At 63.4% G+C, this 27,602-nt stretch overlaps 1 protein-coding gene across 2 annotated transcripts in view; it reads left to right on the forward strand.

Moving 5' to 3' along the window:
- The first annotated feature begins 5,643 nt into the window (after positions 1 to 5,643).
- Positions 5,644 to 27,602, forward strand: part of ASAP3 (ArfGAP with SH3 domain, ankyrin repeat and PH domain 3) — a 29,407-nt gene continuing 7,448 nt past the window's right edge. Inside the window, exons 1-17 of one of the 2 annotated variants that reach the window (XM_019547931.1) lie at positions 5,644 to 6,292; positions 11,965 to 12,037; positions 13,313 to 13,458; positions 16,231 to 16,305; positions 17,045 to 17,094; positions 17,359 to 17,485; positions 20,136 to 20,221; positions 21,107 to 21,182; positions 22,393 to 22,479; positions 22,886 to 22,995; positions 23,594 to 23,663; positions 24,912 to 24,999; positions 25,607 to 25,655; positions 26,141 to 26,328; positions 26,579 to 26,712; positions 27,033 to 27,127; positions 27,290 to 27,548. In XM_019547931.1, coding sequence (XP_019403476.1) covers positions 6,167 to 6,292; positions 11,965 to 12,037; positions 13,313 to 13,458; positions 16,231 to 16,305; positions 17,045 to 17,094; positions 17,359 to 17,485; positions 20,136 to 20,221; positions 21,107 to 21,182; positions 22,393 to 22,479; positions 22,886 to 22,995; positions 23,594 to 23,663; positions 24,912 to 24,999; positions 25,607 to 25,655; positions 26,141 to 26,328; positions 26,579 to 26,712; positions 27,033 to 27,127; positions 27,290 to 27,548 — 1,839 coding nt within the window. In that variant the 5' untranslated portion in view covers positions 5,644 to 6,166. The remainder of the gene's footprint in view (positions 6,293 to 11,964; positions 12,038 to 13,312; positions 13,459 to 16,230; positions 16,306 to 17,044; positions 17,095 to 17,358; positions 17,486 to 20,135; positions 20,222 to 21,106; positions 21,183 to 22,392; positions 22,480 to 22,885; positions 22,996 to 23,593; positions 23,664 to 24,911; positions 25,000 to 25,606; positions 25,656 to 26,140; positions 26,329 to 26,578; positions 26,713 to 27,032; positions 27,128 to 27,289; positions 27,549 to 27,602) is intronic. The other variant, XM_019547932.1, reaches the window with a different exon arrangement.

The following is a 27,602-nucleotide window of genomic DNA, read 5'->3' on the forward strand; positions in this document are numbered from 1 at the left end:
AACAAACCCGACCTGTGCTTGGTGCAGTTCTTTTGCCGCTATTCTCAGAGGGAAGATGTCCACGGCCAGGCTCCGTGCAGGGGCCGTGCAGGGAAGGAAGGGCTGCGGAGGGAACGTCTTATGGATGCAGCTATGGGGTTGAGCCCTGATGCAGAAAGTGGGGCCTGAAGCAATCATTGGGTTCAGTAATTGCAGGCATCCTATGAATGAGAAGAACGAAATAATCAACTTTAACTGCAGAGCAGTTGGCAACTGCTGCAGACCCTTGGTCTCTAACTAACTAGCTGCTCCCCAGTTCAGAGACTATCGTCCAGTTCCCAAGTTTTTCAGTCTCTCGCACCTCAGTGCCGCGATCTTTGCTGCCCAGGTTGCTGGAGCAGGGGCCATGCCCATTACTAGGGGCCGTGGCAGCCTGGGGCAGGGCAGTGGTAGTCTGCGAGGTGGAGATAACCCTGGGGGCCTGCGCTTTCTGGCTTTACCAGGGAGCTCGGCTGAGACGAGAGCCTGGAGACTCCCCTGAGGCCTCGGCCAGGCTGGGGTCGGGGCACTTGGTGGCCACGTCCCTGCAAGCTGTTGGGCAGAGCTGGCCAGGGACGCGTGCCCCAGCCCTGGCCTCGGCTTCGGGGAGTGCATGAAAGAGACTGGCATGAAAGAGCTGGTGACCGCGGGCGCTTCCCCAGAGCAGGGGGGGAAGCCTGGGCTCCCCCCACCCCCAGGCTCGTGCCTTTCTCCTGGGTTACCCTGTGGATCTTGCCTTTTTGCAAAAAACCAAAAAAAGTCACGTCTGCCCACGGACCTGGGAGCCAGAGCCCACCCACCACGTGGCGGGGGGAGGAGGGTGCTCCCGGGGAAGGGGAGCCGTGGGCTGAGGCGCGCCCCATGCTCGCCTGCGGGGGCAAAACACAGCTGCTCCGGCGCTGGAGGGGTTAAGCAAGGTCAAGGGTCACTTGAGGCTTAGGCTCCACCTAGGCTGGGGCCGGATCCAGCCTGAGCTTGTATTGCCACCTTGTGCCTCGCCGACGACACTGCAGTCGGGCTGCAAAACGGCTCCCGCGCCCCTCCTCGCTGCCTTTGGGGTGGACCGTCCCGCTCTCCTCAGTTTCCCCAGCAGCTGGGAGAAGCGTCTGCCTGGGGAGATGCCACTGCTGGTTCCCCACCCGGAGCCACCGTCCTGCGAGGCCCCGTCCCAGCCCTGCTAGCAGTGGGTGCCCGGGGCTGCGGCTGGACCAGGCTGGGGTCTGCTGGCTGTGGAGACTTGCCATTCCCTCCTGCCAAGGGTGGACCACAAATGCAGGGTCACCCCAGATGCTTTCCTCCCTGCTCCCCATACTGTGGGGGAATTGCCAGGAAGAAACCACCTGGCCAGGCATAAAGCTGCTCCTTAGCGGTCCCGCAGCCCCCGCGAAGCCTGGCATAGCCTCTCCCAGGGGTCCTCCAACTCTCTCCCTGCCCTGCTCCTGGGGCGCAGCAATTGGCACGACATGCCCCCACTCCTCGCCCCGCTTGTTCTGCCCAGGCCACGAGGTCCCGGGTGCAAAGCTGTGCACGATGGAAAAACTCGATCTTCCCTGCAGTGGGTGCCCTGAGGCGTGAGACGGGCTCAGCAGTTATGCAAATGCCAGCCAAGGTAACGGGGTGGATCAACTGCCCAAGGTGTCCTGTCGTGCAGGGAGGTGGGTGCAAGCGGCCAGGGCAGGTTGGAGCACCTGGTGCTTTGCCCTGCAAGGATCGGGGCACGTGGATGCACCCTCTTGCCGAGGAAGGACTGGTGGGGGCAGCACTGTTCTATCACGGCCGCAGTCCCAGGGCGCAGGCTTTGCATCAGGGAGGCATCTGAGGAGGGGAAACGGCCTCGTGCAGCTCTGCCTGGCCAGCCTGGGCTTGCTCCCAGTCCCATGCACAGCACAGACAGCTCTAGCAAACCCCAAGCCCTAAAAGACAGCAAGTGCCCTCCTAGTAAGCAGAGGCTGAGGGACCAGTGAGTTGAGACCCCCCCCTTGACAGCAGTCACCACCCCACCTTGTGCCATGAATCCTGATGCAGTTATAAAGCCAGGTGAAGCACCGTCCCCATTTCACAGCTGGAAAAGCTGAGGGTCAGGGGCCAAAAAGCATGACTGTGGGGCTGGTGTGGGTGGCTGAGATGGAGGGGCCTGGGCAGTTCGGGATCGGGGGCTGTGTACCTTGGCCTGGAGCTTTGTACCCTGGGGGGGAAAACCGTCCCTGTGCAGGCTCCTGGGTCCCCACTGTGCTGCATTGCTGCTCTCCACCCTGTACCTCCCTCGCCCTGTCCCCGTGGGTCACCTGGTGAAGGGGGCCCGGGAGGATTTGCTGCCCCGGGTCATTAGGATCGCGTCTGCGGCCGTGGTGCAGCCACAGGGGCGTCGATAGCTCAGCCCTGCGGGGAGACGTGGGACTGCCCAGGCATGTCCTCCTGGTCCCCGCTGCAGCGGTCCCCTCGGCCCCTCTCTCCCGGGGCTGCTCAGCTCGGCTCTTGGCTTTGCATGAATCTCGCTGGCGGGGCGAAGTCTGAGCCCCCGACTTCAGCTCCCTGACCAGCGAGGGGCAGAGCCAGGGGTTCCTGGTGCCCAGGTCTGTGCTCAGACCCCTGCCCCTTTTAGGCAGCTGGGGGTTCAGCTGATGCCACCCCGCAAAAGCCAACTGCACCCAGAGCCGGGGGCTGGATCTTGCCGGGCTCGTGCACCCCCCCAGAGCACGGCTGGCGCTACGGGGGCGGCTGGACGGAGCCCAGCCCAGCTGCGATCCGGGGAGCGGGGCCAGAGGGCGGTGAGGGCCCCCTCCCCTGGAGGCAACAGCAGCTGGTCTAGCCCCATCTTGAGGGACCTTTCACCCCCCCCACTGGGGTCCCCACTCTTCCCCCCCCAGTTCTGGCTTGTGTCTAGGTCCCCAGCCCGGCAGCGGGAGGGGGCCACGCCGGCGGGCGCATCCATGCGGTGAGGGCTTGCAGCAATTATGGAGCCCAGCGGGTCTGGAAACCCCGGATTCATCACATTCCTCTGGTTGCAGCAACAGGGCTGGAAACCTCGGTGTGCAACCCAGCCTCCCTGCCCCCTCCCTCTCCGGCCTGGTCCCCAGGGCCTCTCAGGCAGCCTGTTAACCCCTCCGCTGCTGGGCTCTGCTGTGGGGCTCATGGGGGGGACAGCAACAACGAGACCCTCTGAGGTACCTTGGGGCTCCCAGGGGCTCGTGTCTGGTGGCGGTGGCGTCGCTGTGAGCCCTGGAACCGTAGCCAGTGCCTGAGGGGTTAACTTCCACTGTACCCCAACTGGGCTCTTAATAGGGACCTCCTCGCACACCCATCCACTCCAGGAGCCAGGGTCCAGCCCCACCGGGCTCCCCCGGCACAAATGCTTCTTGCTTTCAAGCACTCCAGGCCAAGGAGCCTCTGCGTGTCGTGTACAAGCGCCTCTTTGGGGCCACAGCCCGGGCAGGCGGGTCCCCGGCCCCGTTCGCGCCCCCCAGCCCCGCGCTGCCTTCCCAGAAAGATGTTGAGTCAGAACAAGTCGTGGGGAGGCCACAGGCAGCTGCTGGCCCAGCCAGCAAGTGAGTCAGAGCGCCGCACTGCGCTGCGCACAGCACTCGCCCCCCGCCCTGGCACGGTGCGGAGCTGGCTCGCAGGAAGCTCGGCGCTGCTCCATGCTGCAACCGGGACACGGGTTCACGAGCTAACGAATGTCAAGGCACCGGCTGCTTTCTCCTCGGCCAGGCTGGGCAGGGGGAGCACAGGCTGTGAGCCTCCCTGGGGCTCTCGGAGGACTCCGTTTCCCTCCACCCTTGGGGGTGGTGATGGGGGCCAGGGAATAATACCACCTGGTCTTGATGGGTGGCACTTGGGTCTGGTTTTACTCTTGACTACGAGGGCTGAATATGTGCCCCGCAGATGCACCGGGCCCTGCTCTGCTCCGTTCGCGCTCAGCCCCTCGGCAGCTCCGGGGTTACCCCCGTGCGGGCAGGGAGGGGGCAAATCCAGCGTGCAGCAGGGAGCCCCTCCCAGGTGACCCGGGGCCACTGTCCCGACTGCATTCCTGGGCTCCGGATCCAGAACAGCCTGCTTGTTGCCTCTGCACCCGCGGCCCGGAGGGTCGCGAGAGACCGAGCCCTGATGGACTGGATCGCGGGGGAGCTCTGGTAGGGGCTGTCCCTGTTTGAGCTGCAGCATGACGGTGCCCAGCGGCATTTGCCCCCTCACCTGTGCTTTGCGCTTTTAAGCCCTCTAATGCGCCATGAATGCTCTGTCTCCCCACACCCAGTGCCTGGGCGCGTGCGCCAGCAGTCCTGCCTGCCCCCAGCCGAGGACAGCAGCATGCCCATCTGCAAATCAGCCCATTGTCTCTCCTGTTAGCACTGCCGCCCTGGCAGAGGCAAGGCGTGGGTGGGCCCACGAGAACGTGCTGCCCAGATGGCACCAGGCGCAGCCGAGGATTTCCTGGCCCCGGCCCTGCGCTCGGAGCACTGGGATGCCCCCCAGGACGGGGCGGCAGGGAGGGGCAGGGTGCTGGAGCACACGTTTTGATCTCTTCCAGCGCCTGGGACGCTGGTGATGAGATCCAGGCTCTCTCTGTGGCCAGCACAACTTGCTTTTCCTTGGAGCAGGGGTGTGGGCCCCGGCACCCCCGCCAGATGCTGACGCGGTAATTGGATCTGTTTGTCCACGCGGCGTTTCCATCTGGAGACGGGATCTTCTTCTTGCGCTTCCTGTCCTAAATTGCTGCGTCCTTGCGGTGTGCTGCGAAGCAGCTGCTGCGCTCTACCCCAGCCCTGGCTGCAACCCTGTGCCGGCCCCTACACTGTCCCTACACTATTCACCTCCCCGTACCCTCTGGCCGGGGTGTGCTGAGGCCCATCTGGTTAATGTTTGCAGTGCAGAGTGAGACTGTATTGAGGGCCGGAGCAGGGCTGGACCCTTTCAGACCTATTTTCATGGTCAAGGGGGTGAGTGGGACCCCTCAGAAAAGGGGCAGTGAGGGCAGACATAGCTCTGTTCAATTTTTGAGCTCTGGTTTCATCGGGGCAGCTTGAGCCGGACTGGAGACTGGGCAGAAACTTGCACAACTGGGGCTCTCATCTGATTTCCTGGGTGCTCTGGGGTGCCTCTGAGGATAAAGAAACTGGCTTTCCTTTGTAAGGACTCGTCTATGCTGCGGAGGTGCTCGGAGGAATGGAGGTATCGGCGCGATGCTGCGTCTGGAACGACGCACCTCCCCCAGGGAACGCTTTTGCAAGGTTGTGGTCTGATGCCCTTCCCCTTTTCATACCCCGAGCAACTCCCCTTCCATCATCCCCGTTGCCCCTATGGGTCCTTCCGGAGCTCAGCCACCAAGAGCTGCATTCAAGGCACGATGCCCTGGAAAGCTGCTTTTGGCTCCTTGCGCCCCATAGATCAGCTCTTTGCCATCTGCGTTTGATGGAGGCGCTGGACTGCCGAGGCAGAGTGTGTGAAGCGGAGCAGAAAGCTGTCTGTCGCTTGTGGTAAGAGCAAAAGAGGAAGGAGCAGCTTGTGGCTGAGGCTGAGGACCTGGATCCGGCTCCAGGCTCCTGTGCAGGCGCTGGGACTCGAGCTGCGCCACGCTTCCCGGGCGAAGCCCCGTTTGGGCACTTGTACACGGGACGAATAAGATTTCGCAGGACAGGGCCTCCAGGAAAGCAGTCGGGGCTGTCCTGGAGGCTAATGCAACAAGCAGGATCAAGAGCCTTGGAGAACGAGGAACCCTCCAGCAGCAGAGCACTGTGTGCGGCGGCAGGCCCCGAGCCTAATTTGCCTGAAAAAGCTCAACCCCCAGTCCAGACCTAGGCGACGGTGCTGTAGACGCGGGAAGAGCCCAGAAGGATTTTCTCTCTGGAGTTCGGTGTCGGAGGCCGCGCTGGCGGGGCGGGGGGTGGGGGGAGGCTGCATGCACTTTGCCTTTAACAGGCTCCGGGCCAAGGCTCCCAGCTCGCAGGCATATATGCATTGGCAGCGTAACAATATCTCCACGTGATTGCAATGAAAGGCTTCGCGGAGAGGGAGGGAGGCAGGCAGGCGAGGCAGGCGCTCACAAAGGCTCCCAAGCGCCTCTAGGCACTCGCCCCGAGCCGGCACCAGCTGGGATGTGAGGCTGCCCCTCGCCTGCTCCCCGCCCCGCCAGGCCCAGGGGAACCTGCCCAACATGCCCGAGCAGATCAGCGTGTCCGAGTTCCTGGCCGTGACCGCCGAGGACCTCAGCTCCCCGGCCGCCTCGGCCTTCACCTCCAAGATGCACAAGTGCCGGGGAGCTGCCAGTGCCCTGGAGGAGGTGAGTCACGGGGGCCGGGCTGGCGGGGGGCCCTGCCTCTCAGCCCCGTAGGAGTGGGGTCCTTTTGTTGTCTTCTTTCCTTGAAGTTTTCCCCCCAAATCAGGGTTGATGTCGACACGCCCTTGAGACCCCCACAGACCTGCCAGGCGACCCTCCGGCCAAGGGGCGACCTGCCTCTCCCCTGGGCTCACTGGCCTTCTTGCTGCGTTGGAAAGCAAGGCTGGCTCAAGCCCCCTGAAGAGGTTAGGAAGGCAGAAGCTTTTCCAGGGACGCCGCGGGCTGCGCGCACCCTCTTTGCTGGGATGGGAGCCTTGATTCAGGAGCATGAATCCCCCGGGGTCGCTTGCTCGCGCTCTTGCTCTCTGCTTCTGGACTTTCAGGCCCCTCCATGAGACAGGCGGGATGCCTGCCAGGGCCCCAATCCTGCAGAAGCCGATGCACTCGCTTACCTCCGAAGCGCGGGATTAACCGCGCTGCCTGCAGCCGGGGGGTTTCCAGCCTGACGGCGTTTGCAAAGGGGAACCGTAGAGAGATGAGAACTGCTTTTGAATATAGACGGTTTCGCTTCCACGGCTGCGAGGTAGAGCTGGTTCCTCCTGCCTCTTGGCCTGGGTGGCAAAGACTTTCCCTCCTGACTTTTAAAGGAAAATAAGCTGGTGAGAAGTTTCTGGTGCTGGCGGAGCTGGTTTGTGCCAAATGATTTCATAGATTTCATAGACATCAGGGCTGGAAGGGACCTCGGGAGATCATCGAGTCCAGCCCCCCACCCAAAGGGCAGGAAGTCAGCTGGGGTCATAGGATGGTGCCCCCAGAGCCGAATTTGAGCGGTTCGTGGTGGTTTGTGCTAAGTCCCCACGGGCCGCGGCCCTGCGGGATCTGCAGAGACCAGCTCAGCTCCGCAGAGCGCTGCCCTGTCCGTCTGGCCTCAGTGGGGGTGTCCACATGAGCCGGTGCGTTTTCCCTCCCTGGCTCTGCTGAGCGAGAAGGGATGCCCTTGGCTGGAGGTGGATCCCAGAAGTGGATCCGTGCGAGGCTTATCCTGTGCCGAGCAGTTCCTGCCCTTGAACTCCTCGCCCTGCTGCGTGCGAAGCTCAGGCTCTGAAGCCAGCCCCGTGATGGAGATGCGTCGCTGCAAACGGGGCTGTTTTGGGGGCGGTTTGCACGGCACTGGCTAGGCAGGGAGTTAGTCCGGGGACTCGTCCTGTCCAAGCAAAGGCAGCCTGAGCATTTCTGTGCTCTTGGCTACATGGCCTTTTTGATAGCTGAGCTATACAGCCCTGCCTCTTATACAGCTGACTTCGTGCCTGGGTCGTGGTGTGGAGCAGGGGACCAGCTGGCAGAGAGTAGACGAAACATCACAGAAGGCCAGAAAGGGACCACACGGCATTTTGCAGCATGCAGAGGGAGCCCGAGCGGGTACGGTGTGCCCCAGCAGGCTGGCAATGGGCTGCCATGCCCTGAGCATCCTTGGAGTTACAGCAGAGCAAACTCAGGCAATGGGTGTGCTGGGCCTGCGCCTGGAAAAAATCTGCTCTCTGGCCTACATGGCTGGGTACCAATGCGACCACCTCTGGGGTGGAACCTGGGGGTAGCCATGCGTAGCCATTCACAGGAACAGCCAGGAGGAAAAGCGACCAAATTAAGCCATTAAGCCTTGGCATTAAAATCCCCCTGGTCTGTCGAGCAACACCCCCGTCCCCGTAAAACAGACACCAGGTGATTTGCGATGGCGGGGGGAGGAATACGGGAACTGGCACCAATTTTGGATGCAAATCGCGCGCTCGCCTGGAGCCAGAAGCCCCGCGGCCCTTTGCAAGAATCCCGGCCTCCGCTGCAGCCGGCGCCCAGGGATCAGCAGCGATGTGTCTCGGGGAGGACGGGGCCAGCCGACGCCTGGCTGGCCCGGTGCCGTCCAGCGAGGGCTCGCGAGGTCCTATAGCCGGGCCCATGCCCTCCGCACCTCCCTGCCCTCCGCCTCAGGGCCGCGACGTGCTGCCTCTGTTTCGGCTCCCACGAGACGAGCTTCCCCGCAGGTGGGGACTGCTCGTTACACTGGTGTTTTCGGGCCGGGGGGAAGATCAGCTGAGCTGGAGAGGACGTGCCTGGGTTGCCAGTCTAACGGACGGGTGAAGCACCCTGGGTGTGGACGAGCCCGAGCGGTGCAGAAGCAGGCTCCCTGTGACGAGCGACAGGAGACGCTTATTCCCCGGAAAGACGCCGCCCGCGCCGAGCGGGGCCCGGCACAGCGCACGTCGAGGCGGTTGAAGAGCTGCTGTTCCGAGTGGAAAAAGCGGTGGAAATCTTGGACTCTTTCAGGGGGGGAAACGGGCTCCTTCGCTCCAGCCTCCTGGAACCGGTTGGCCTCGCCGCCCCGCTCCCGGCGCTCGGGGCGTTGCAGCGGCGTGACTCAGAGGAGGAAAATGAAATGTTTTCGCTGGAAAAGGCGACGGGAAGCTCTCCAGTCGCTGCGTTCCCGTGAAGCGTTTCTGAGATCCGCGGGCTTTGTTTCCGGCCTGCTCCGTGGACGACGAGTAGAAATGGTGGCGCGTGGCTGCAGGGACACGTTCGCTTCGCCGCGGCTGGTTGGATGGAGCCCTGGTTTTGGGGTGTTTGTGGGGGTCGGGTTGGAAGGCCCGAACGCTGGACCCCCGCCCCTTCAAATGCCGGGTAAGGACCGGGGCACGCACACTCAGAGCACCCCCGGCCCGGGCTGTCACCCACCTTCAGCCTGCCGGCTTCGTCCCGGGTGTCAACCCGCCTTTCTCGAGCCTCCTTGACCACCGCCTGTCTGCTTGGCTCAGGGCAACGTGCTCCTCTTGAGCCAAGTGGACGGGGTCTGTGTGCGGCCCTCGCCGCCAGGAGCTTTGGCTGGCATCGAGGCCACAGCGTGAAGAGCGCAGCGGGCCCTGCCTGAGGAGCGAGCAAGGCAAACAGGTCCGTTCTCCCCATTTCCCAGGTGGGAAAACTGAGGCACCGGAGTTTCTGGCAGGGCTGGGTCTTGAAGCCCGCACTGCAGAGTCTGCGTTTCCTTGTAGGAGGGGTTTCAAGGCAAACAGGTCCATTCTCCCCATTTCCCAGGTGGGAAAACTGAGGCGCCGGAGTTTCTGGCAGGGCTGGGTCTTGAAGCCCGCACTGCAGAGTCTGCGGTTCCTTCTAGGAGGGGTTTTTTTTTTTTGCTGAAAGCCCCACTCTGGCGTAGAAAGCTGAGCCTCAGGGGTCGTCTCCGCCGCCCCTTGCAGCACGAGGGACCTCCCGGCCTGCTCCACGTCTGCGCTACCCCTCCCCGCTCTTGGCGGGCAGCCGCCGGCCCTCCGCTCCCCGTCCTCCCCTCTGGTTTGTGTTACCGAATAAACAGAGAGCTGGAGTTGGAAGGAAACCCCAAACAAGCAGCCGGCGCGGGAGGGCCTGGTCGGCATCTGGCTGACTCCTGGAGGGGGGCCTGGCCTGGGGCTCCGGCCTTTCCTCCGCGGGGCTGCGTGCAGCTACCCCAGGGCCGGGCCGGCTCGGCGGGCCTCAGCACCTGGGACACGGGGCTGGTTTCAGGGAGGAGCCCAGGTCTCGGGTGAGTGCAGGAGGGCGAGGGGACCCTGCCCTGAGCAAGCTGACGTCCGACCCGGTCTCCCAGCTCCAGGCCGGAGTCCAAAGGACTGGGCCGTGTTTGCCCTGGGTAAAGCTGAGAGGCTGGAGTTCGTCTGGTGCCGGGTGCTGCACGTGCCTGGGGTGACATAGTCCCTGCCCAGAGGGATTGGTCCGACTGAGGGCGTCTGTAACCGGGTGAACTGAGATTTGGGCTGGTCAGGTGATTTTCCAGAGGCCAGGCCACGCATCAGTGGCAGAGCTGGGAATCGGGCCTACATTTCCGGAGTCCCGGGCACCTGTTCCTCTTCGCTGGGTCTCTGTCTGTCTTCCCTGTCCGACAAAGACACCTCGTTTGGGCCCGGGGCCTGCTCCTGGGGAGCTGCTTCAGACTGGCGGCTGGATCCTGGGACCACCCTCCAGCCCCTTTCCTCCGCCTCTGTTGCAGCATCCCGTTGCCTTCTCTCTCGGCCTGGGCTTGCTGCTGCTCGCTGAGGTTTCCCTCTGCAGCCCAGCACCGCTGGCCGTGCCCGTGCCGTACCAGCTGACTCCTGCCCGGCGCGGCTGGCGTAAAGAAGGACTCCCATTGATCATTCACGCCGTGGAGGGGCAGAGAGGAGCGCTCAGAGCAGAAGCCCCCATCTGCAAGGCTCTGGGCTGAAGCGCCACTCGCAGGGAAGCGCTCTGGATCAAATCCGTTTGCTGTCGGGGTCCCTGGGCGGCCGCTGTGCCCGTCTGCAGGTGCAGACGTCTCCAGAAAGATGCGTCTATAGGGGACCTCGGCCTCTGCGGAGCTGGTCTCTGCCAGAGAGGGGAGGCTCACCTCAGCCCCGCCAGACGCGAGGGAAGGAGGGGGCTTCCAGCCCTGGCGGGGCCCGCTCTTGCTTCCTGCCTGGGCAGCTCAGCAGGAGGTCAGACCTGTGTTGCCACGATGCCGGCTTGAAAGGATGCCCCTCTCCTCCGCAGCATCTCTTTGGAAAGATCAAGTGTTTTTGTTCAAGCGCTGGATTTGCCCTGGGAGTGAATCCAGAGTCTGTGCCCACGCAGTGGACGTGTCCCGGTGCGACTGAGTCTGGCACTTGCAGTGGCCCCATGCCTGTCTGCAGGGTCTCGGGGGGCGTGGGGGTCTCTCAGTGCTTCAGCAGCCTGCATGGGATCCCCGTGATTGATCCCGCACCCATTTCCAAGGGGCTGTGCCCAGCAGAGCCGCCCTGGTGCCGGGTTTGCTGGGCTAGCGGATGCGTTGTAGCCCCAGGCTGGTCCGTTGATGCTCAGGACTAGGTGAAGCTGGATGCTGCCAGCGCCCCTCCCTGTTGACTGTCTCAGTTCCTACCCGTCATGCAGAGACCGGAAGCACATGCATGCACATGTGTGTGTGCACGTGTGTGTGTGTGTACCGTTGCCCCCTGCTAGCAGACACTGGTGTGACATTCCAGCAGCGCCGGCTGGCAAGCGAGGGGCCGTGGGGAGAGAGCCGGGCCGTGCGTCCACCACCTGGGTAGGGAACTGCCCTGAGCACGGGCACTGACGTCTCCCTTCCTGCCTCGGGGAGGTTTTCGGAGGCTCCCCGCACCAAGACCAGGTCCCCGTGGCACAAACTTCCGGCTGCAGGCCTTGAACTCGGTGCTGCGTATCTGGGTTGACACGGGGCACGGGGTGACCAGACCACGGCGGCCGGGGCTCCTCGACGTGGCTAATAAAGCCCGTGGGCTGATTGCGTCGCTGGTGGGTGCACGGCCGCTGTGCTGTGGGACTGTGGAGGTCTCGAATCGGCTCCTGGCTCTGCGGTGACCCTCGTGCAACTCCCTGCCCACGTGCCTCAGTTTCTCTGTGGCCGTTTCGAAGGGGAGCGAGTTGTTGTGAGAGTGGCGATGGCGGGGGGGCATGGCTCCCATGAGCCCCCCCCATGGCTGGGAGCCCTCCAACAGCTCTCTGCAACCCCTGGCTGCGCTGGCAGCTGCCCTGCACATCTGCATGGGCTGGTGGCGGGCATTCAAAGGGGCTCTGTGTGGCCAGCTGGGCTTGGGCCAGGCGAGGGGGGTGCGGGGAGGATCTCCACCGTGCCCAGCGAGTCTGACAGTCTTTTGTGCTTGCAGAGCCTGGAGGGGGACCACGCCATTCTCCAGAGGATCAGGAAGTATGTGAAAGCGATCCACGGCTCCGGGCTCAGTAAGTTATGCTGCCAGATGCTTCGGCAGGCCCCGTGATGGAGGGAAGCCTGTATTGCTGCCCCTAACCCTACCAGATCGGGGGAGGGATGGGTCTTTCACCTGGTGCCCTGAGCTCTGCTCACCTTCCCCTTAATTCCCCAATTCATCTCACTTCTGTTATTAGCATCCGTCTGCCGTGCGGGTCTCCACCACGCTGATGGCAGGAGGGGGCCTAGCTGAGGCCAGGGGAGGTCCCAGGTCATTTGCTGCAAGCAGACGGAGCTGAGCCCCGGGCAGTGGACTTGTGGGGCATGCAAGGGGCAGGATCGGGGTGGGGCTGACCCAGGAGACAGGCCCAGACTTTGGGGCTGGAAGGGGTCCGGCCAGGCCCCCAGCAGCCGTCAGAGCAACCCGGTGCAGCGAGGCCTTGGAGAAGGGAGGGACCTGCCAGGAGGGCAGCTGGGCTCGGGGCAGCAGCGATGCCCTTTGGACCGTGACGCTGGTGATTGTTGTGCGGAGCAGCTCTGGATTTCCCTGCGCCGCCTGCCCGGTTCCTGCTGCTGGCAGGTCCCCTCCCAAGCAAACCCGTGCCCTGCCCCGGGCTCTTCCAGCTGCGCGCTCTCCCGGGAGGGATCGTCGGCTTCCCTCTCCGTCCCCCCGGTCCACCTCTAAGCACCGGGCCAGCAGCAGCAATTCACTGGGGCGCCTGGGAAAGGTCCCATGCGGGCAGCTGGCACTTGCATGCTTTTGAAAGACGTGGACGGGCCCGGGCCCCTAAAGCACCCGTCCCGACCCCTGAGCCACCCGTCCTGTCCCCCCGGTTGACGTGAGCGGCGTGGCCCTTCTCCCGGCAGGCTGCCGTGAGGCGAGGGGGCTATTAGGGGGGTCAGGGCTGGCGTGGACTGCAGGCAACGCCCTATTCCTTTAAATAGGCCTGTAGTCCCACGCGCGAGTCCCCCCCGGGGCAGAGTGGATGACCCCCCAGCCAGGTCCGTCTCCTCCCAGCAAGAGGCCGTCGCGGCCTCCGCAGTCGACGAGCCAAGAGCGATTTCAGCAAGGGCGAGAAGTGGCCAGTCAGTGCACGCGGCAGCCGGGGGCGGGGACAGGCAGCCCGGCGGGAGCGGAAAGCAGAGCAGCAGACAGGGCAGGGAGTGCAGGGCAGGGAGCAGGAAGCAGAGCCGCTGATTGGGCAGAGGAAGGGGGTCTTGAAAGGGCGCAGGATTAACCTGCTGAGCAAGGGAGAGGCCCCCGCCGCCCCCCGCCCTCAGCGCCGCGGCGTGTCCTGTCCCCGCAGCGCACGCGGAGAACGAGGAGCAGTACAGCGAGGCCCTGGAGAGCTTCGGCAGCAACCACCTGGCCCAGAACAACCACGAGCTCTCCACGGGCTTCCTGAACCTGGCCGTGTTCACCCGGGAGGTGACGGCGCTCTTCAAGAACCTGGTGAGCGCGGGGGGCGCAGGCCGGACCCCCACCCCCTGCCTCTTGCAGGTGGCCCGTCGACACCCCCTGGCCTTGCTAGGAGCCGGCAGGGAAGGGAGGCGGTGGGGCTGGGGCCCCCTCGAGACGGGGGTAGGAGCAGGCACGGCCGCCTCTTGCAGTCTCCCTGCCCATGCCCCCTCTTGGTCCCGGAGCCGGGCTGCATCCGTCGGGCCCCACAGGCCTGTTGGGGTGGGACCCCTGCAGCAAACCCGTTGCCTGCCGTCTCCCCCTTGCCCGGGCACGCCCCAGGTGCGTGCAGCCACCCGCCTGTGCTCCTCTCTGCGTAGGGAGAGCGAGTGCGCACCGTTGTCCGGTGACGCGTGCGTGCTCAGGCACAGGTCGGCAGCTCTGGGACTTGCCTAGGAAGCGGGGGCTCCTGGAGCAGCGGTGCACGACCCCGGGCTCCGCGTGCTGTCCCCTTCCCTCCGCCTGACCCAGCTGAGCCCGGAGGTCCCCTCCCGTTACCGGCGCTAAAGCTTTCGGGGTCCAGCCACCTGCCAGCCTCCCGTGCGTGGTGGGGGAGACCTCCCAGCTGATGTGGGGAGCCACAAAGACGGCAGAGTTGATGGCTGGGGCTGCTCCCTTGCTCGCTAGATTGAGCGGGTCTCCGTCACGGCGGAGCCCACCAGAGCAGCTCCAGGCCGAGCAACGCATCTCCTCAAAGCGCGCCTGCCTCGGCCGGCTGCGGAAGAGCCAGTGCAATACGGGCATCTCCCTTTCGCTCCCCGCTGGGGGCTTGTTTCTGCCACGCGGTGCGTGCATGTCCCCCGTCCCTGGGTCTCTGACCTTGCTGGCCAAGAAGTGGATTGAAGCCCTGCGGAGACGTACCCAGCAAGGCCCCCTTGAAGGGGCAGGGCGGGGTGGGGGGCATGTGACAGAGCGACAGCCCGATGCAAGCCCAGGAACGAGCATTTCCTTGGCATCTCTTGTTTGAAAGCAGCAGGGCACTGCTCGAGGGGCCGAACGAACCTGGGCGCTGGTTCCCTGGAGGCATTTGAGTCATTGCGGTATAGGAAGAGGGTGCTGAGAAGGGGCCTGGGACCAAGAGCCCTCGCTCTGGGGCTTTGGAGACTGCCAAGCCCTTGGGAACCATCAACCCTAAGCCCGTGGGGATGTCACCCAGCAGCCTGTGCAGCCCCCGGTCGAGCGGGTACTTGCTCTGGGCGCAGGGGCAGATCACCGATGTTTGCCCCTGGTCTGCTCCGCTGACGGCTGCTTCGGTAGCTCCTCCTTGTTCTCTCCGTGTCACCCCAAGGAAGTTCCCAGCCCCGAGCTCTCTGGAGCCGTCTGCGAAAAGGAGTCGAGCCAGTTCCTCCGGTTCCCGCAGGTCTCCCCGTTCACGCACATGCCTGTACGTGCCCTGCACACGCCCTGGTGCAGCTGTCGGCGTGCACGCACGGCAGGGGCGTGAACCCTGCAGACAGTGGAAACCTTTTCATTGCTTCTCCCCCGAGGGCGGCTTCTCCGGGCAGGCTTTTCTGGCCCGCTTTGTGAGCGGTGCCTGACGAGGGCGAGGGCTGGTAGTCGCAGGGGACGTCCGTCCCAGCCCTACTGCTCTATCAGGGCCCGGCAGCTGCTCGCTCTCGCTGTGCGCTGCAGGAGGCCGCGGTGGCCCGGGCCCGTCGGGAGCACGCGGCCCGCCTAGACGGCGCGTCCGGCCCCTTCTGCAGCCTCCAGGGCAGCCTCCTGGCTCCAGCGACCGCAGCAACTCGAATGGCTCTCGTCCCGTCCTGCCTGGCCACCCAGGGGGAGCCCAGAGCGGGACCAGCTGTTCTGCCCCCGTGCGCCAGCTGCTTGGGGCAGAGCTGCCAACGCGGGCAGGGAGCCTGGGGTTCCTCCCGCGGGGGGTGCCGGGCTGCTCTTGCAAGCACCCGCATCCCTTTGCAGAAGGAGAGGACGGGGGGATGGCTGGCGGGGGCCGGGATGGGGGCGCCTGAGCCGTGCCAGCCTCCCCTGATCCCTTCTGTACCGGGCTGGACCCCCCCGCGGTGATCTTCCCAGCCAGGGTCAAGGGTTGGGGTGGAGGAGGGGGAAGGGGCAGCTTAAGGCCTGAGCCCAGGGCGTGGTGGCATTGCCAGGGCTACAGGGAAGCGCTGCCCTGCAAGGGGTTAAGCGTGCGCGCACCAGGCTAGCTCTGGCCCCCCGGGGGCTGGCCCGGGTTCAATCCCCTCAGGCAAGCGGGGCTGACAGTGTGCAGGACCGAGCTCGCTCGTGCCCTTGCTGGCGCGGCCGGGCCACAAACCACATCAGCGCTCGGCCTGCTCAAGCCCTGCTCTGTTCCCACGGCCGAACGCAAGTCTCCGGCACCGGGGCGTGCCACAGAGAGACTTGTGAGAGCAGCTGGGAGAGCCTCGCCAGTGCAAGCTGCCCCGGGTTAGGTTTCGTCTCTCCCAGGGCAGACACCCCTGCCTCCTAGCCTCCTCGGGCCCCTGCGAAGGCCGGGCACGCGGCAGAGCAGCAGCCCGATAAAAGCCCAGGAGCGCGCGTTTCCTTTGCTCAAGGGGCCAAACGAGCCTGAGAGCTGGTTCCCGGGAGGCATTTGGGGGCTGCACGCGGCCCGTGGCCTTCCCCCCAGCTCGAGTTCCCACGTCGGCTCCCTCGTCGACCAGCCGGTCTGACAGCCGGCGCGCACGAGGATGCCTAGTGCGAGGAAACCCAGTGTCTCGGGGTGGCACGAGGGGCTAGGGGCTGCCTCTGCCACGGGTAGCCAGCCCTGGTGCCTGGCTTTTCTAGGTGCAGAACCTGAACAACATCATCTCCTTCCCCCTGGACAGCCTGCTGAAGGGGCAGCTGAAGGACGGCCGGCTGGTGAGTGGGCGGCAAGCTCGCTGTGGGGCTCGGGGGGTGGAGGGCGTCTGACTTCCACGTGGTGCCGTCTCCGTCCCGGCGTGAGCCCTGCAGGCCGGCCCTGTCTCGGAGGGCGTCCCCCTTCGTTGCTAGCAGCAAACCCGCGCGCCAGCGTGCCCCCGAGACTGTGAATCCCAGCCAGGACGCGTACCCGCCGCGCTGTGCCATTGCCCAGGAAAGCGGCACACAACGATTTAAGCTACAGGGGTTCTCCCAGGCCGGACTCCGCACTGTTAGGTGTATCATCTGCCCGGCAGCAGCGCCTGAGGGTCCTGCTTCGGCTCCAGGCCCCGCTGTGCTAGGCGCTGTACAGAGCGGGAGAAAGGCAACCCCTCCCCCAAAGGCCAGTGGAGAAGACAAACAGGGAAGGCTGATGCCCATTTTATAGAGTGGGAAACAAGCACAGGAGCCACTGGGTGACATGCCCACAATGGGCGGTATCCGTGGCGGAGCTGGGCGGCCTTTATGAAGCAGCAGTGCTGGGCTTCGGTCCAGGGACCCGTAGGCAGCAAGGGGGCTTGTCCTTTGCCCTCTGCCCAGCTGCCGCAAGCTCCTGGGCGAGAGCAAGCCCTGCGCAGCGGGGTCGTGCCAGTCACCGGGGCCGGCCCGGGGCTCCTACGGGAAGGGCAGATCCGAGCCATGCCCAGAGCCCGCGGCAGGCAGAGCCGACGGCTCAGCGCGGCCGCTCTCTGCCCCGCAGGACTCCAAGAAGCAGATCGAGCGCGCCTGGAAGGATTACGAGACCAAAGTGTAAGTCGCCCGCGGGCGCTAATCCCCCTCTCCCAAACAACAGGGCTTTGTGTGGCGTCCCGGCTGCACCCAGGACTGTCCCCCGGTCCGCGGGGCCCCACAGCGGTGCCGGGGAAGCGCTAATAGGACACTGGGGTGCCCTGCCCTAGGAGGGAGGGAGGGTTCAGCTGTTCCTAGGTTTTAGCATTGCTGGAGGCCGGCCTCTCCCAGGCCCTGGGGCCGGAGCCGTTCTCAACAGCACCCTCGGCCGGCCTGTCCCCCCAGAGCAAAGCTGGAGAAGGAGAAGGAGCGAACGCGGATCGCGGGCGTCATCCAGGCAGAGCTGTCGGCCGCGGAGATCACCGAGGACACGCAGAAGGAGCGCCGCCTGTTCCAGCTGCACATGTGCGAGGTGCGTGTCCCGGCTCCAGCCTGGGGTCCCCCGACCAGGAAGGGATGGAGCCAGCAAAGGCAGGCGGAGGCAGAGAGGGAGACATGCCCAAGGTCCTAGGGAGAATCTGTGTCAGAGCCAGCTAGCGAACTTGCATCTCAAAGCCTGCACGGCACGGCCAGCCTCCCTGACCCCTCTCTAGGGCTCTGCCAGCTGAAGTCCGGCCCTGCCTGGCTTGATGCAGCTGCCATGCAAAGCTTGTATGCTCGGGGCTGCAGCCACGCCAATACATCACGCCCCAGGCTTTGAGCTAAGCCTCCCTGAGACTTAGTGGCTAGTAGCCACTGCTGCATCCAAGAGGCGCTACGGCTGTGAGCACTTGCTCAGGACTAGCGCTGCTTGCACGGTTCAAGGGGCCCCGATAAGCACGCGTGCGCCATGGGGCAGGGGGTCTGCGTCTCCTCTTCCTTCTTGCTCCACTCACCCCTTTAGAAGAAGCCTGTAGGGCTGCAGGGAGCCCTTCTCCACCCAGGGGAGCCCCATTCAGAGCCACTGCTTGACGTGTGCGGGAGGGCCCCCCGGTGACACGGCACCCAGCCCTTGGCAGGCTGGGGGTGCCCGTACGCCTGGGCTGGCGTGCAGGGGAGGACTGGCTGGGTTGCTCGGAGCCGGGCAGGGAGGAGGAGGGTTGAGGCGTAGTGGAGCCGACAGCCGCTTTGCAGCCTTGTTGTGGTTTGGGGCTCCGGCCGGGAGCCAGGCAGTGAGTCATGCCTTTGAATAGCTTCACTGTTAAATAAATAACAGCACATGGAAGCACTCGGCGCAGCGCCGGGGAGGGGCTCTGCGCGCTGCAAGCAGAGCGGAGAGGTGTGGACAGGACCCTGCAGCCTCTTCCAGGCCCCGGTCTGGAGTGTGCCAAAGGGGTTTCTCCCCTTGCGAGGTCCCTGAGTGCGCGTGGGACTTGCAGTTGTCTCTCTGTTGCCCTTGGGATCACCCCCGTGCCCCCATCCATGCCAGTCTGGAGAATCCCTCTTCTCTAGGAGCAGTGCAGGGTCTTTGATCCCTGGCCCAGCTGTTCCCATTATCCGGGGCTTTTCCAGCCAGTGATTTATAAGCTGCCGTGCCCATAAGTTTCCCAAGCTGCTGCCTGCTCGGGGTGGGTCGGGATAGCCGGACCCTGTTCGGTCAGGGAGCTGCGCGTGCCCCGGCTGCAGCCAGCTCCCCATGGGGTGCTTCTGCCCCGGGGCCCAGGCAGGCTGCTTTCGGCTGCTGGCTGCTTCTCCAAGCTAGGGCAGGACTGTGACAGCCTGGGGACGCTGGGGTCGGGGCCTGATGGCAGCTGGCTCCTGGGAGGTCTTAGGGCTGCTGCCGTGTCCATAGACTCCTGCTTGCATGGAGCAATTTTCTGAGTTTTGCATGGAGGAGATACGTTCAGAGTGGGCAAACTGAGGCACAGAGAGGTGAAGGGACTTGCCAGAGGTCCCCCACCAAGTCACTGGCAGAGCTGAGACGAGAACCCAGGCCAGGGCACATTGCACCCGCCGCTTCGTGCCCCTTGCAGGGGGCGAGAAGCAAAAATATCCTGTCCCTTCCCAGCTGGGAGGCCACGTACAGGGAAAACGCCAGGATTCAGGCAGCCCCCTTCCCCCTGCCCCTTGTTCCAACAGATATGGGATCTTCCCAGGAAAATCCTAACCCTCGTCTAGCTGCCGGGGCCAGGGAGACCCCCCCTGCCAAACCGCCGCGAGAGCTTGCATTCGGCCTGGACCCGCTACAAGGGAGCGGAGGGGGTCGCAGGCTGGGGTCAATTTAGGGTGGACGGAGCTCGCTCGCAGGAGCGAAACCCGCCTGGTTTGAAGGGTGCGAACGGAGCGGTTCCACCGAACGCGGGCAGCCGTGCCGTGCTTCCCCACCTCTGCCTGGGACCGGTTTGGTGGAGGGCCGCTCTGATTCATTGGCGGGTCTCTTGTCTGGTCCCAAGAGAGTTTCTCTCGGCTCAGATCTGGCCGCAATAGCTTACTTGCCTGGCAGGGGACGTACCCTGACCACGATGGTGGCAGGGGAGATAGTGTGACCGAGGCAATGCGGTTCAAATGGCGCTGTGCAGTGGAGGGTTGCACCCTTGCCTGCTTGCAGACTTGACTCCCGACGAGAGCCTCGTCGTTAGCCTCCCGCTGGCCAGCTTCCAGCGGGAGGATCTCGGCTCCGCGCCGACTTCATGGAAGCGGGAGACTCCTCCCTAGCTTGCTCCTGCGGCCGTACGGCTGAGGGCAAGTGAAACTCGGGGGCATCCGAACCCCAAGTCTCCGGGCTTGCACGTAGGATGCCTGCCGAAGGATTTGGAAGTATCTTGAAGCCCCAGGCTGGGGTGGAGGATACGTGTCGGTAGCGGGGCCACTTGTGGTTCTTGGATGATTCAAATGGATTTGGACCTTCTCTGGTTAATGAGAAATTTTCCTTAAAAAGAAAATTTAAAAAATTGACCCCAATAGCTTTGCTTTGCACCCAACACCAGGAGCTGAACCTGAGCTCGGCAGCTCCTTGCAAATGCTTAAGAGCGGGTCAAAAGGAAGCAAGAAGTCCCGGGTTTCTGCAAAGCCTTGCATGGCCCAATGCTATCAGAGCCCCTGCCCCCAGCCTCCTGACTCTGGTGTGTCCTCTGCGTCTCTAGTACCTGCTGAAAGCCAGCGAGAGCCAGGCGAAGCAAGGCCCAGACTTCCTGCAGAGCCTGATCAAGTTTTTCCACGCGCAGCACAAGTAGGTAGCACCCGACGCCCCGCAGGAGCTCACCCCTCCCTGGCACCTGGAGATGCAACTCTGCAGTAGATCTTGCAAAGCAGCGAGCGGCCAGGGTTCGCCTTGTAAAAACCTTGTAAAAACTTCAGTGACCGTGAACGCCTAGGACAAGGGTGTGGACCTTTTAATTCCATGTAGACCCCAATTTAGCAAAGCACAGAAGTCCCAAGGGAGCTTGAAAATGTGTGTTTGTCGCATATGGGTGACCTTAAGGAGGTGTGTTGAGTCACAGCAAGGAATATTTAACTAACAAGATATCCGGCAAGCAGTCACTTTGCTCAGCGTCACAGACCCATTACTGAAGCAGTCTCTCTCTGCAGCAGTACAGCACCCTGCACGTTGCAACAGTCTGTATTTTTCCCCTATGTGGTGCATTGGTTCCTTACCAATTGCATCAACAATACATCCAGGTCCCCTCATGTGAGGACCTCAGGGTGTCTCTGGAGAAGCAGTATCCTGCATCTTCCCAGTGGGGAAACTGCAGCACAGAATTGACAAGAGTCTCACCCAAGGTTAGATAGTGGTGCAGTAGCAGAGCTTACAGTAGCAGCCAGGAGAGGTGACAGCAAGTGGCTGGGGTTTCTTCCAGCCCATAGTGGGGACGTGTTGAGACCTGGGGCTCTGGGTTTAGTGCTGCCCCGATGCAGGTGCGGGCATGTCTGCAGTGCGCTCGCTGCTATGCCATGTGGCCATGCCAGGAGAGAGCCAGCATTGGCAGGAGCTCCAGGGTGGAGGCTGGATGCGAAGGGCCCGACTGCATTTGATGTACGGCGTTGCAATGCCTCTGCATAACCTTCCTCTTTCCCCTGCCCCTTCCCTCATTTCTCTCTCGCTTACGGTAACCAGCTTCTTTCAAGACGGCTGGAAGGCGGCGCAGAACCTGCACCCGTTCATTGAGAAGCTGGCTACCTCCCTGCATGCAGTAAGTGACTGCCGCCGGGACCTGCTGAGGGTTGCAGCTGCCCAGCCCTCTTTAGGGTCATGCCCTTGATTTTGGTTTTGTTTCTCAAAGTGGACTCCAGTGCGGGGTGCGAACCTGCCAGGGGGAACCCCTGGGGACCTCCCTCGAGGCCGAGCTGGTCCCGGGCATTAGAGCAGTGCATTTCCCTTGCATGGCAGGGAGATGGGAAGAAGTGACGGTGACTGAAGTGTGCTGCGGGTAGGGTCCCTGGCAGGGGCCCGCTGCTGGCGCTGGGTCCGTGCACAGCCCCTGCTCTGAATTTTAAACCGCCCAACAGAGCCTGATGAAACAGCGTCGACCAGCACAGACCCTAGTACAAAGCCGTGCTTCCCTAACCGGCTAGACCTCCCTGAATGCACCAGTGACCAACTGGGGTTGTATTTGGTAGTCACTGGGGGTAGCCAATGACCAGTTGGGGATGTAGTTAGCCTGAGACAAAAAGAGATGCAAAAATCTAGAAGTCCTGGTTCAGGATGATACCTTTTATTAGACCAACTAAGAAATCTCACAAAAATGATCTTTTCCTGCAAGCTTTTGGGCTTGCAGATTTCCACCTTCAGGTTCCTCTGGGGAAAAACAAAGTTTCTTTCCTACCTATGGCGACTTTTCAGCATCTTTAGTTTTCCCTGAGCCTGATGAAGGGCGCATGAGTCCTAAAGCTTGCAGAAAAAGATCATTTTTTTGCGAGTTCTTAGTTGGCCTAATAAAAGGTCTCATCTCTGGACCAAGACTTCTAGATTTTTGCATTTCTTCAATGACCAGTTGCGTGCTCCAGAGCAAACACTGCTGCCAGTTCGTGGCAGAGCCAGGCTGCCAGGCTGGTGGGTGTTGAGACCTTGCACTGTTTTTCCATGGGTACCTTTGCTTCCTCGGTGTCTGATGCATCCCAAAAGCCACGCCTCGTTTGGGAGGGTATCTGATGGAGTTTCACACGTGTTGCCTGCAGATGCAGCTGCTCCGTGTGGCTCCCCTCCAGACCAGCCTCTAGCTGCCCTTCTCTCTCTTCTTGACCTGAGCGTCCGTTGCTAGCAGAGGGGTCCCCTCCTTTGCAATGCCTGGCTCGGCCTGGCCAGCTGTGGGGTCAGGCGCAGCTCGGCCCCTTGGCTGCCAGGCAGGCAGCGTGGCTGCGGCTGGGGTAATGGTCCCATCCAGCAGCTGCTTCTCTTCCCAGCTGCAGCAGGCCCAGGAGGAGGAGGTGAAGCAGCTCACGCAGATCCGCGACTCTCTTCGCAGCACCCTGCAGCTGGAGAACAAGGAGGTGAGGCTGCTGAGCGTGGGATGACCCGGTGCCTCGGCCGAGAGACCGCTCCTCCGGCCGGACAGGAGCTGCCTGCCTTGTGGGGGGGGTCCCAGGGCAGGGTAATGCTGGGGCTCAGCTGCTCCCGGTCCAAGAGGCTGTGCAGATGCCCGGCAGAGTAAGACGTTGTCCCAGAGGATGCTGAGGAAAGGAGGGTGATGGGACCGGGAAATTTGGGACCCACGGGGTGCAAGGTGGCAGGAGCAAGAGGCAGAGCGCAGCCGGGGAGGGCTTTCGGAGGTAGTCAGGACGGGCACTCGGAGATCCGGGGTGATCGGAGGATACTTGGGGGAGACGCTCGGGGCTTGTGAGGAGGAGGTGGCCGGTACCGCTTTGAACTTTCTCCTCTTCCCCTCGGCGCGCTCAGGAGAGCCTGAGCAGGAAGAACTCGGGCGGCGGCTACAGCATCCACCAGCACCAAGGGAACAAGCAGTATGGGACGGAGAAATCGGGCTTTCTCTCCAAGAAGAGCGACGGGTGAGCACGAGACGCCCCCTCCGTGCTCCGGTTACAGGGCATGCTGCTTCCTGGGCCCGAAGCTATTAGTGGCCCGGGGGCTCTTTGCGGAAGGGGCAGGGACAGGTCACCGAGGATCAGGAGGTGGAAGAAGCGGTTGGGAAAGGGGGTTTTGCCCCGTGCCCTCCAGCAGGTCCCACTAGAAGCCGACAACGGTCCTTTCTGGGTCGGTGGGGTTGCCCATTTCCTAAAGGCCCCGCTTGCCTCCCGCTGGAGCCCCGGCAGGGAGAACGGGACCCAAGGGCGATGTTGCCCTGGGTCAGGACTGAGGCCTGTTGCAAACCGTGGTCTTTGGGGTTACCAGCTTCCTACAAAGGCAGAGAGAGAAGAAGCCTCGCAAGGGGGTGGATGGGGCGGGAGGGATGAGGCCCTTGCAGCAGAAAGACGGAGACCTGGGGGGCGTCTCCGAGGCGCCTCTCATCCCACGTAGCCCACCGGGGCAAAGCTGTGCTGAAACCGTTGCTGAGAGGAGGCAATGGAGGTGGGTTCAGCCCTGGCTGCGGGGGAAGTGACATGGGGGGCACGGCGCAGCCCCTCACCCCCCGCTCGGCCTCCCTAGGATCCGGAAGGTGTGGCAGAAGAGGAAATGCGGCGTGAAGTACGGGTGTCTCACCATCTCGCACAGCACGGTAAGGCCTGGGGGCAGCTGGGGCAGCCTCAGAGCTGGCCCCCGGGGCTCAGTGCATCAAGCAGGACCTGGGGGTGATTTGCCCGGAGGCTGCAGGTTTCATCGGTTCAGACCCTCCATCCAGCCATCCTTTTCCTTCCCTCTCCCCTGGATGAGCACACGAAGAGCCGGCGAGGCTGCGGTCGTAGGCTCCTACGATCGTAGGGAAGTCAGGCTCTCCTGCTCTCCTCTGGTCAAGCCTCCTGCTCAAGGCAGGACCATCCCTGAGAAAACCCACCGCATAGATTTCATAGACGTTATAGCCATTAGGGCTGCGAGGGACCTCGTGAGATCATCTGGTCTAGCCCAAACTAGAAACCGTGCAGTGCAGATGGAAACCCTTGAAAATATCCATCTCTGCCTCATCCTGCCATGCTCGCCTTGCGGGCAGCCACCCGCTCGTAGCCTCTGCGTATGGCCCGGAGCCGTGCAAAACGGTAGTTTTGTTTCCCTAGAAGCCCATCAAAGCTGAGAACCGAATCTGTTATAGGCTGTACCCTCCCAATGCCAGTCTAGCACTTGGGCAAGATCCGCTGTTCATGAAATGTTGGGCAAACCCTGCCCAGGTTTGGGTCTTAAGGATGCTTTAGGTTGGAGACTGCATAAAAACTCATCAGCTGCCAGTGGCTCATTGGAGAGCGAGGTTGTGCCTACGAGAGAAACCCTTCAGTGCCTTGTCGAGCAGAAAGAGGTGGCTCACAGACTAGTAGAGAAGCAGGGCTGGAGGGGCCTCCATCAGCCATCTAGTCCAACCTACCCAACCCAGCATCGCCAAACCATCCACCATCCGTTAGCAAAACAACAGTCAGCCCTGCTGCAGCCTGCACCCACTTAGCCCAGTCGTCTGAAGCCGGCAGGAGGCGGGGTGGGGTGAGAGAGTCGAGAGCCCCGTGGGGGTGCAGACAGTAGACAGAAAATAAGTAAAAGGGGCTGCCCCCCCGAGGCAGACGGGGCAACTTGCAGCTTGCAAGGGGAAAGCTGCGCGCACGTGTGCTGCAGCAAGGGCCCCGTGCGCTGGCCCTGGAGAGCAGAAGGAGGCTCGGGTATTGTCTGGGGATACGGTGGAGGAAGCCGTGGCCCGCCGGGATCTGGGCTCTGCCCCACGGGGACGTCTTCCTTTGCTCGCGGTCGGGGCCCGGTGCCTGCGGTGCCTGACGCTGACCGGTGCCCCGCGTCCCGCTTCTCCCTGTGCACGCGGCTGCCCGCGCAGATCAACCGGCCTCCCGTGAAGCTGAACCTGCTGACGTGCCAGGTGCGGCCGCACCCCGAGGAGAAGAAGTGCTTCGACCTCGTGACGCGTGAGTGGGGTCTCGCCTCTGGCAATGCGGCCGTTCCTGTCCGGGTCTGGGTCCGGGAGGCCATCTGGGCTCTCGAAGCCCCGTGCATCTGGTTAGGAGATGCCTCCCCCCCGCAGCTCCGGGCACCCTGTCCGATGGTTACCGGCCGTCGGACCGCAGGGATTTCGTCCGCGAGCAGGCAGCAATGAAAGCAAGGCTATTGCAGCTGGAAAAGTTCCACCAGGCTCCGAGGCAGCCGCCTCCGAGAGAGATTTCTCCTGCCCCTTCCTCCAGCTGGTCTAATGCTGCCTCTTCCCCCCCAGCCCCCAGCTCAGCCCGCGCATCTCGGTGTTTCTGACCTCCAGACGCCCTTCCCGCAGCCTCTCCCTGCCCGAGGATGCCCATCCCGTGGGCCCTCACTGATGGCTGCAGACGTCCCTCGTGCAGTTAAAGCGCGGTCTGCCAAACCCGTGATCCTCAGGACGTAAACTGCCGGGTCTCTGGAAGTAAAAGCCAACAGCTTTACGCTGTGAAACATCTGGAGCTGGGGGCAGATCCTGCCGGGAGAACGGAGGCGTCCTCAGACGTTGCAGGCTTGCCCTCACCTCTCCTGTCCTTGTCCCTGCAGATAACAGGACGTACCACTTCCAGGCGGAGGACGAGCAGGAGTGCCTCGTGTGAGTGGCTGCAATTAGCCTTTGGCCCTTGGCCGCGTGCAGGGGGCAGGCTCCTTTGCACATGCAAACGGGGAGGTGCAGGTCGTCTTTGCGTCGGCTGTCAGCAGAAGAGGCACAAGGCCTGGCCGAGCCCTGTAGACACTGGCCTGTAGAGAGCAGCGGGATGGGGAGATGTGGGCTGGTGCATTGTCGCAGGGGGCTGGGGGCTTGCTGGGGGTCACTTCTGTCCCCATGCAGGTTGTATGAAGGCCAGGTAACCTAGTGGCTAGAGCATGGCACTGGGACTTGGCACTGTTCCTAGCTCTGCCACTGTCACGACCTCAGGCAAGTCACTTAGGCTTTCCATGCCTCAGTCTCCACCTCTCTGAAATGGGGACAATGAGGGGGCACGTCTGCAACTGCTCTTCTGTCTAGAAAGGGTGGGGGGGGGTCTTTTGTTCCTTCCTCTGTGTCCCCAAACCCTGCCACTGACCCCTACCCCCCAGCTGGGTGTCCGTGCTCCAGAACAGCAAAGACGAAGCCCTCAGCAACGCCTTCAAGGGAGACCCCGGCAGCTGCGTGGCCGCGGCCGGGGGGGCGGCCGACGGCAGCCTGCAGGAGCTCACCAAGCTGGTCATCGGCGAGGTGAAGAGCCTGCCGGGCAACAGGCAGTGCTGCGACTGTGGGGCCCCAGGTAGGTCCTGGCCCCGCCGCCCCCGGAGCCGATGCGTGCGGGGGGAGGGAGCCGTCGCGCTGCGTGCCCCTCTGCTCTCCCACCCCCACATAGGTGCTGGGCACCGTGGGTGGGGGGCGGGTCCCAGGCCTGGCAGCTCCCGGCAGGGCTGCTGGGTTTCTGCAAGGAGCAGCCCTTGGCCCGGCCGTCGGGAGAGCGGGCCTCGGGGCCGCGGCAGTGCTAGCAAGCGGGGCGTGCTGCTGCCTTGCAGATCCCACGTGGCTCTCCACCAACCTGGGCATCCTGACGTGCATCGAGTGCTCGGGCATCCACCGCGAGCTGGGCGTGCACTATTCCCGCATCCAGTCCCTGACCCTGGATGTCCTCAGCACCTCCGAGCTGCTGGTAAGCGGCTCCCGTCTCCCCGCGGGGGTGTCCTCCTTGGCATCTCTGCCGCTCTGCCCATCCCGAGCAAACTGGACGCTTATCTCCTGTGACCCCAGCTGACTCCCTGCCCTTTGGGCGGGGGGCTGGACTCGATGATCTCCCCAGGTCCCTTCCAGCCCTGATGTCTATGAAATCCCCTCCCCGTCCCGAGCCCTGGCTAGAGGAAGGGATCAAGTAGCGTCCCCGTTCCCTTGGGATCGCTCCCCAGAGGGCCCGCGGCTGCTGGCGCTCGAGCCACGGCGGGTCCCCCGCTGCCTGGTTTCTCCTCCGTCCCGCAGCTGGCAGTCAGCGTCGGGAACGCCCGCTTCAACGAGATCATGGAGGCCACGCTGCCGGCGCAGGGGAGTCTGAAGCCCTCGTCGGGCAGTGACATGTGAGTAGGAAAGCTCCTGCGCTCCCTGCCCCAAACCCGCCAGCCCTCGAGGGAGGTGGGGAGCCGGGGCCTCTTGCTGCAGCGGTGCCTCGGGGCTGGCCAAGCCTCTCCCTCCAGGAAAGGATGGACGGATTCGACGTGCCTGCCTTACCCTTGCTTCAGGACCCTGCAGCCAGGCACGGGCAGTGGTGTCTGCCATGCCCCGGCTGAGGTGGCACCTCTATGCCCCCTGCCCCGCAGGAGCGCCAGGAAAGAGTATATTGTGGCCAAATACATGGAGCGCAAATTCGTGCAGAAGACGGGCAGGGAAGACCCTCACCGGCTCTGGGAGGCTGTCCGCAGCCGGGATGTCTTGGTGCTGCTCCAGGCGTTTGCAGAAGGGCACGACCTAGGAAAACCTCTGACAACCCCTGACGGCCAGGTGAGCCCTGCCTGGCTCTTGCGTGCACGGTGCTGGCTAAGGGCACCGTCTCCT

This window comes from Crocodylus porosus, unplaced genomic scaffold, assembly GCF_001723895.1.
Source record: "Crocodylus porosus isolate Cpor-Errol unplaced genomic scaffold, CroPor_comp1, whole genome shotgun sequence".
NCBI lineage: Eukaryota > Metazoa > Chordata > Crocodylia > Crocodylidae > Crocodylus > Crocodylus porosus.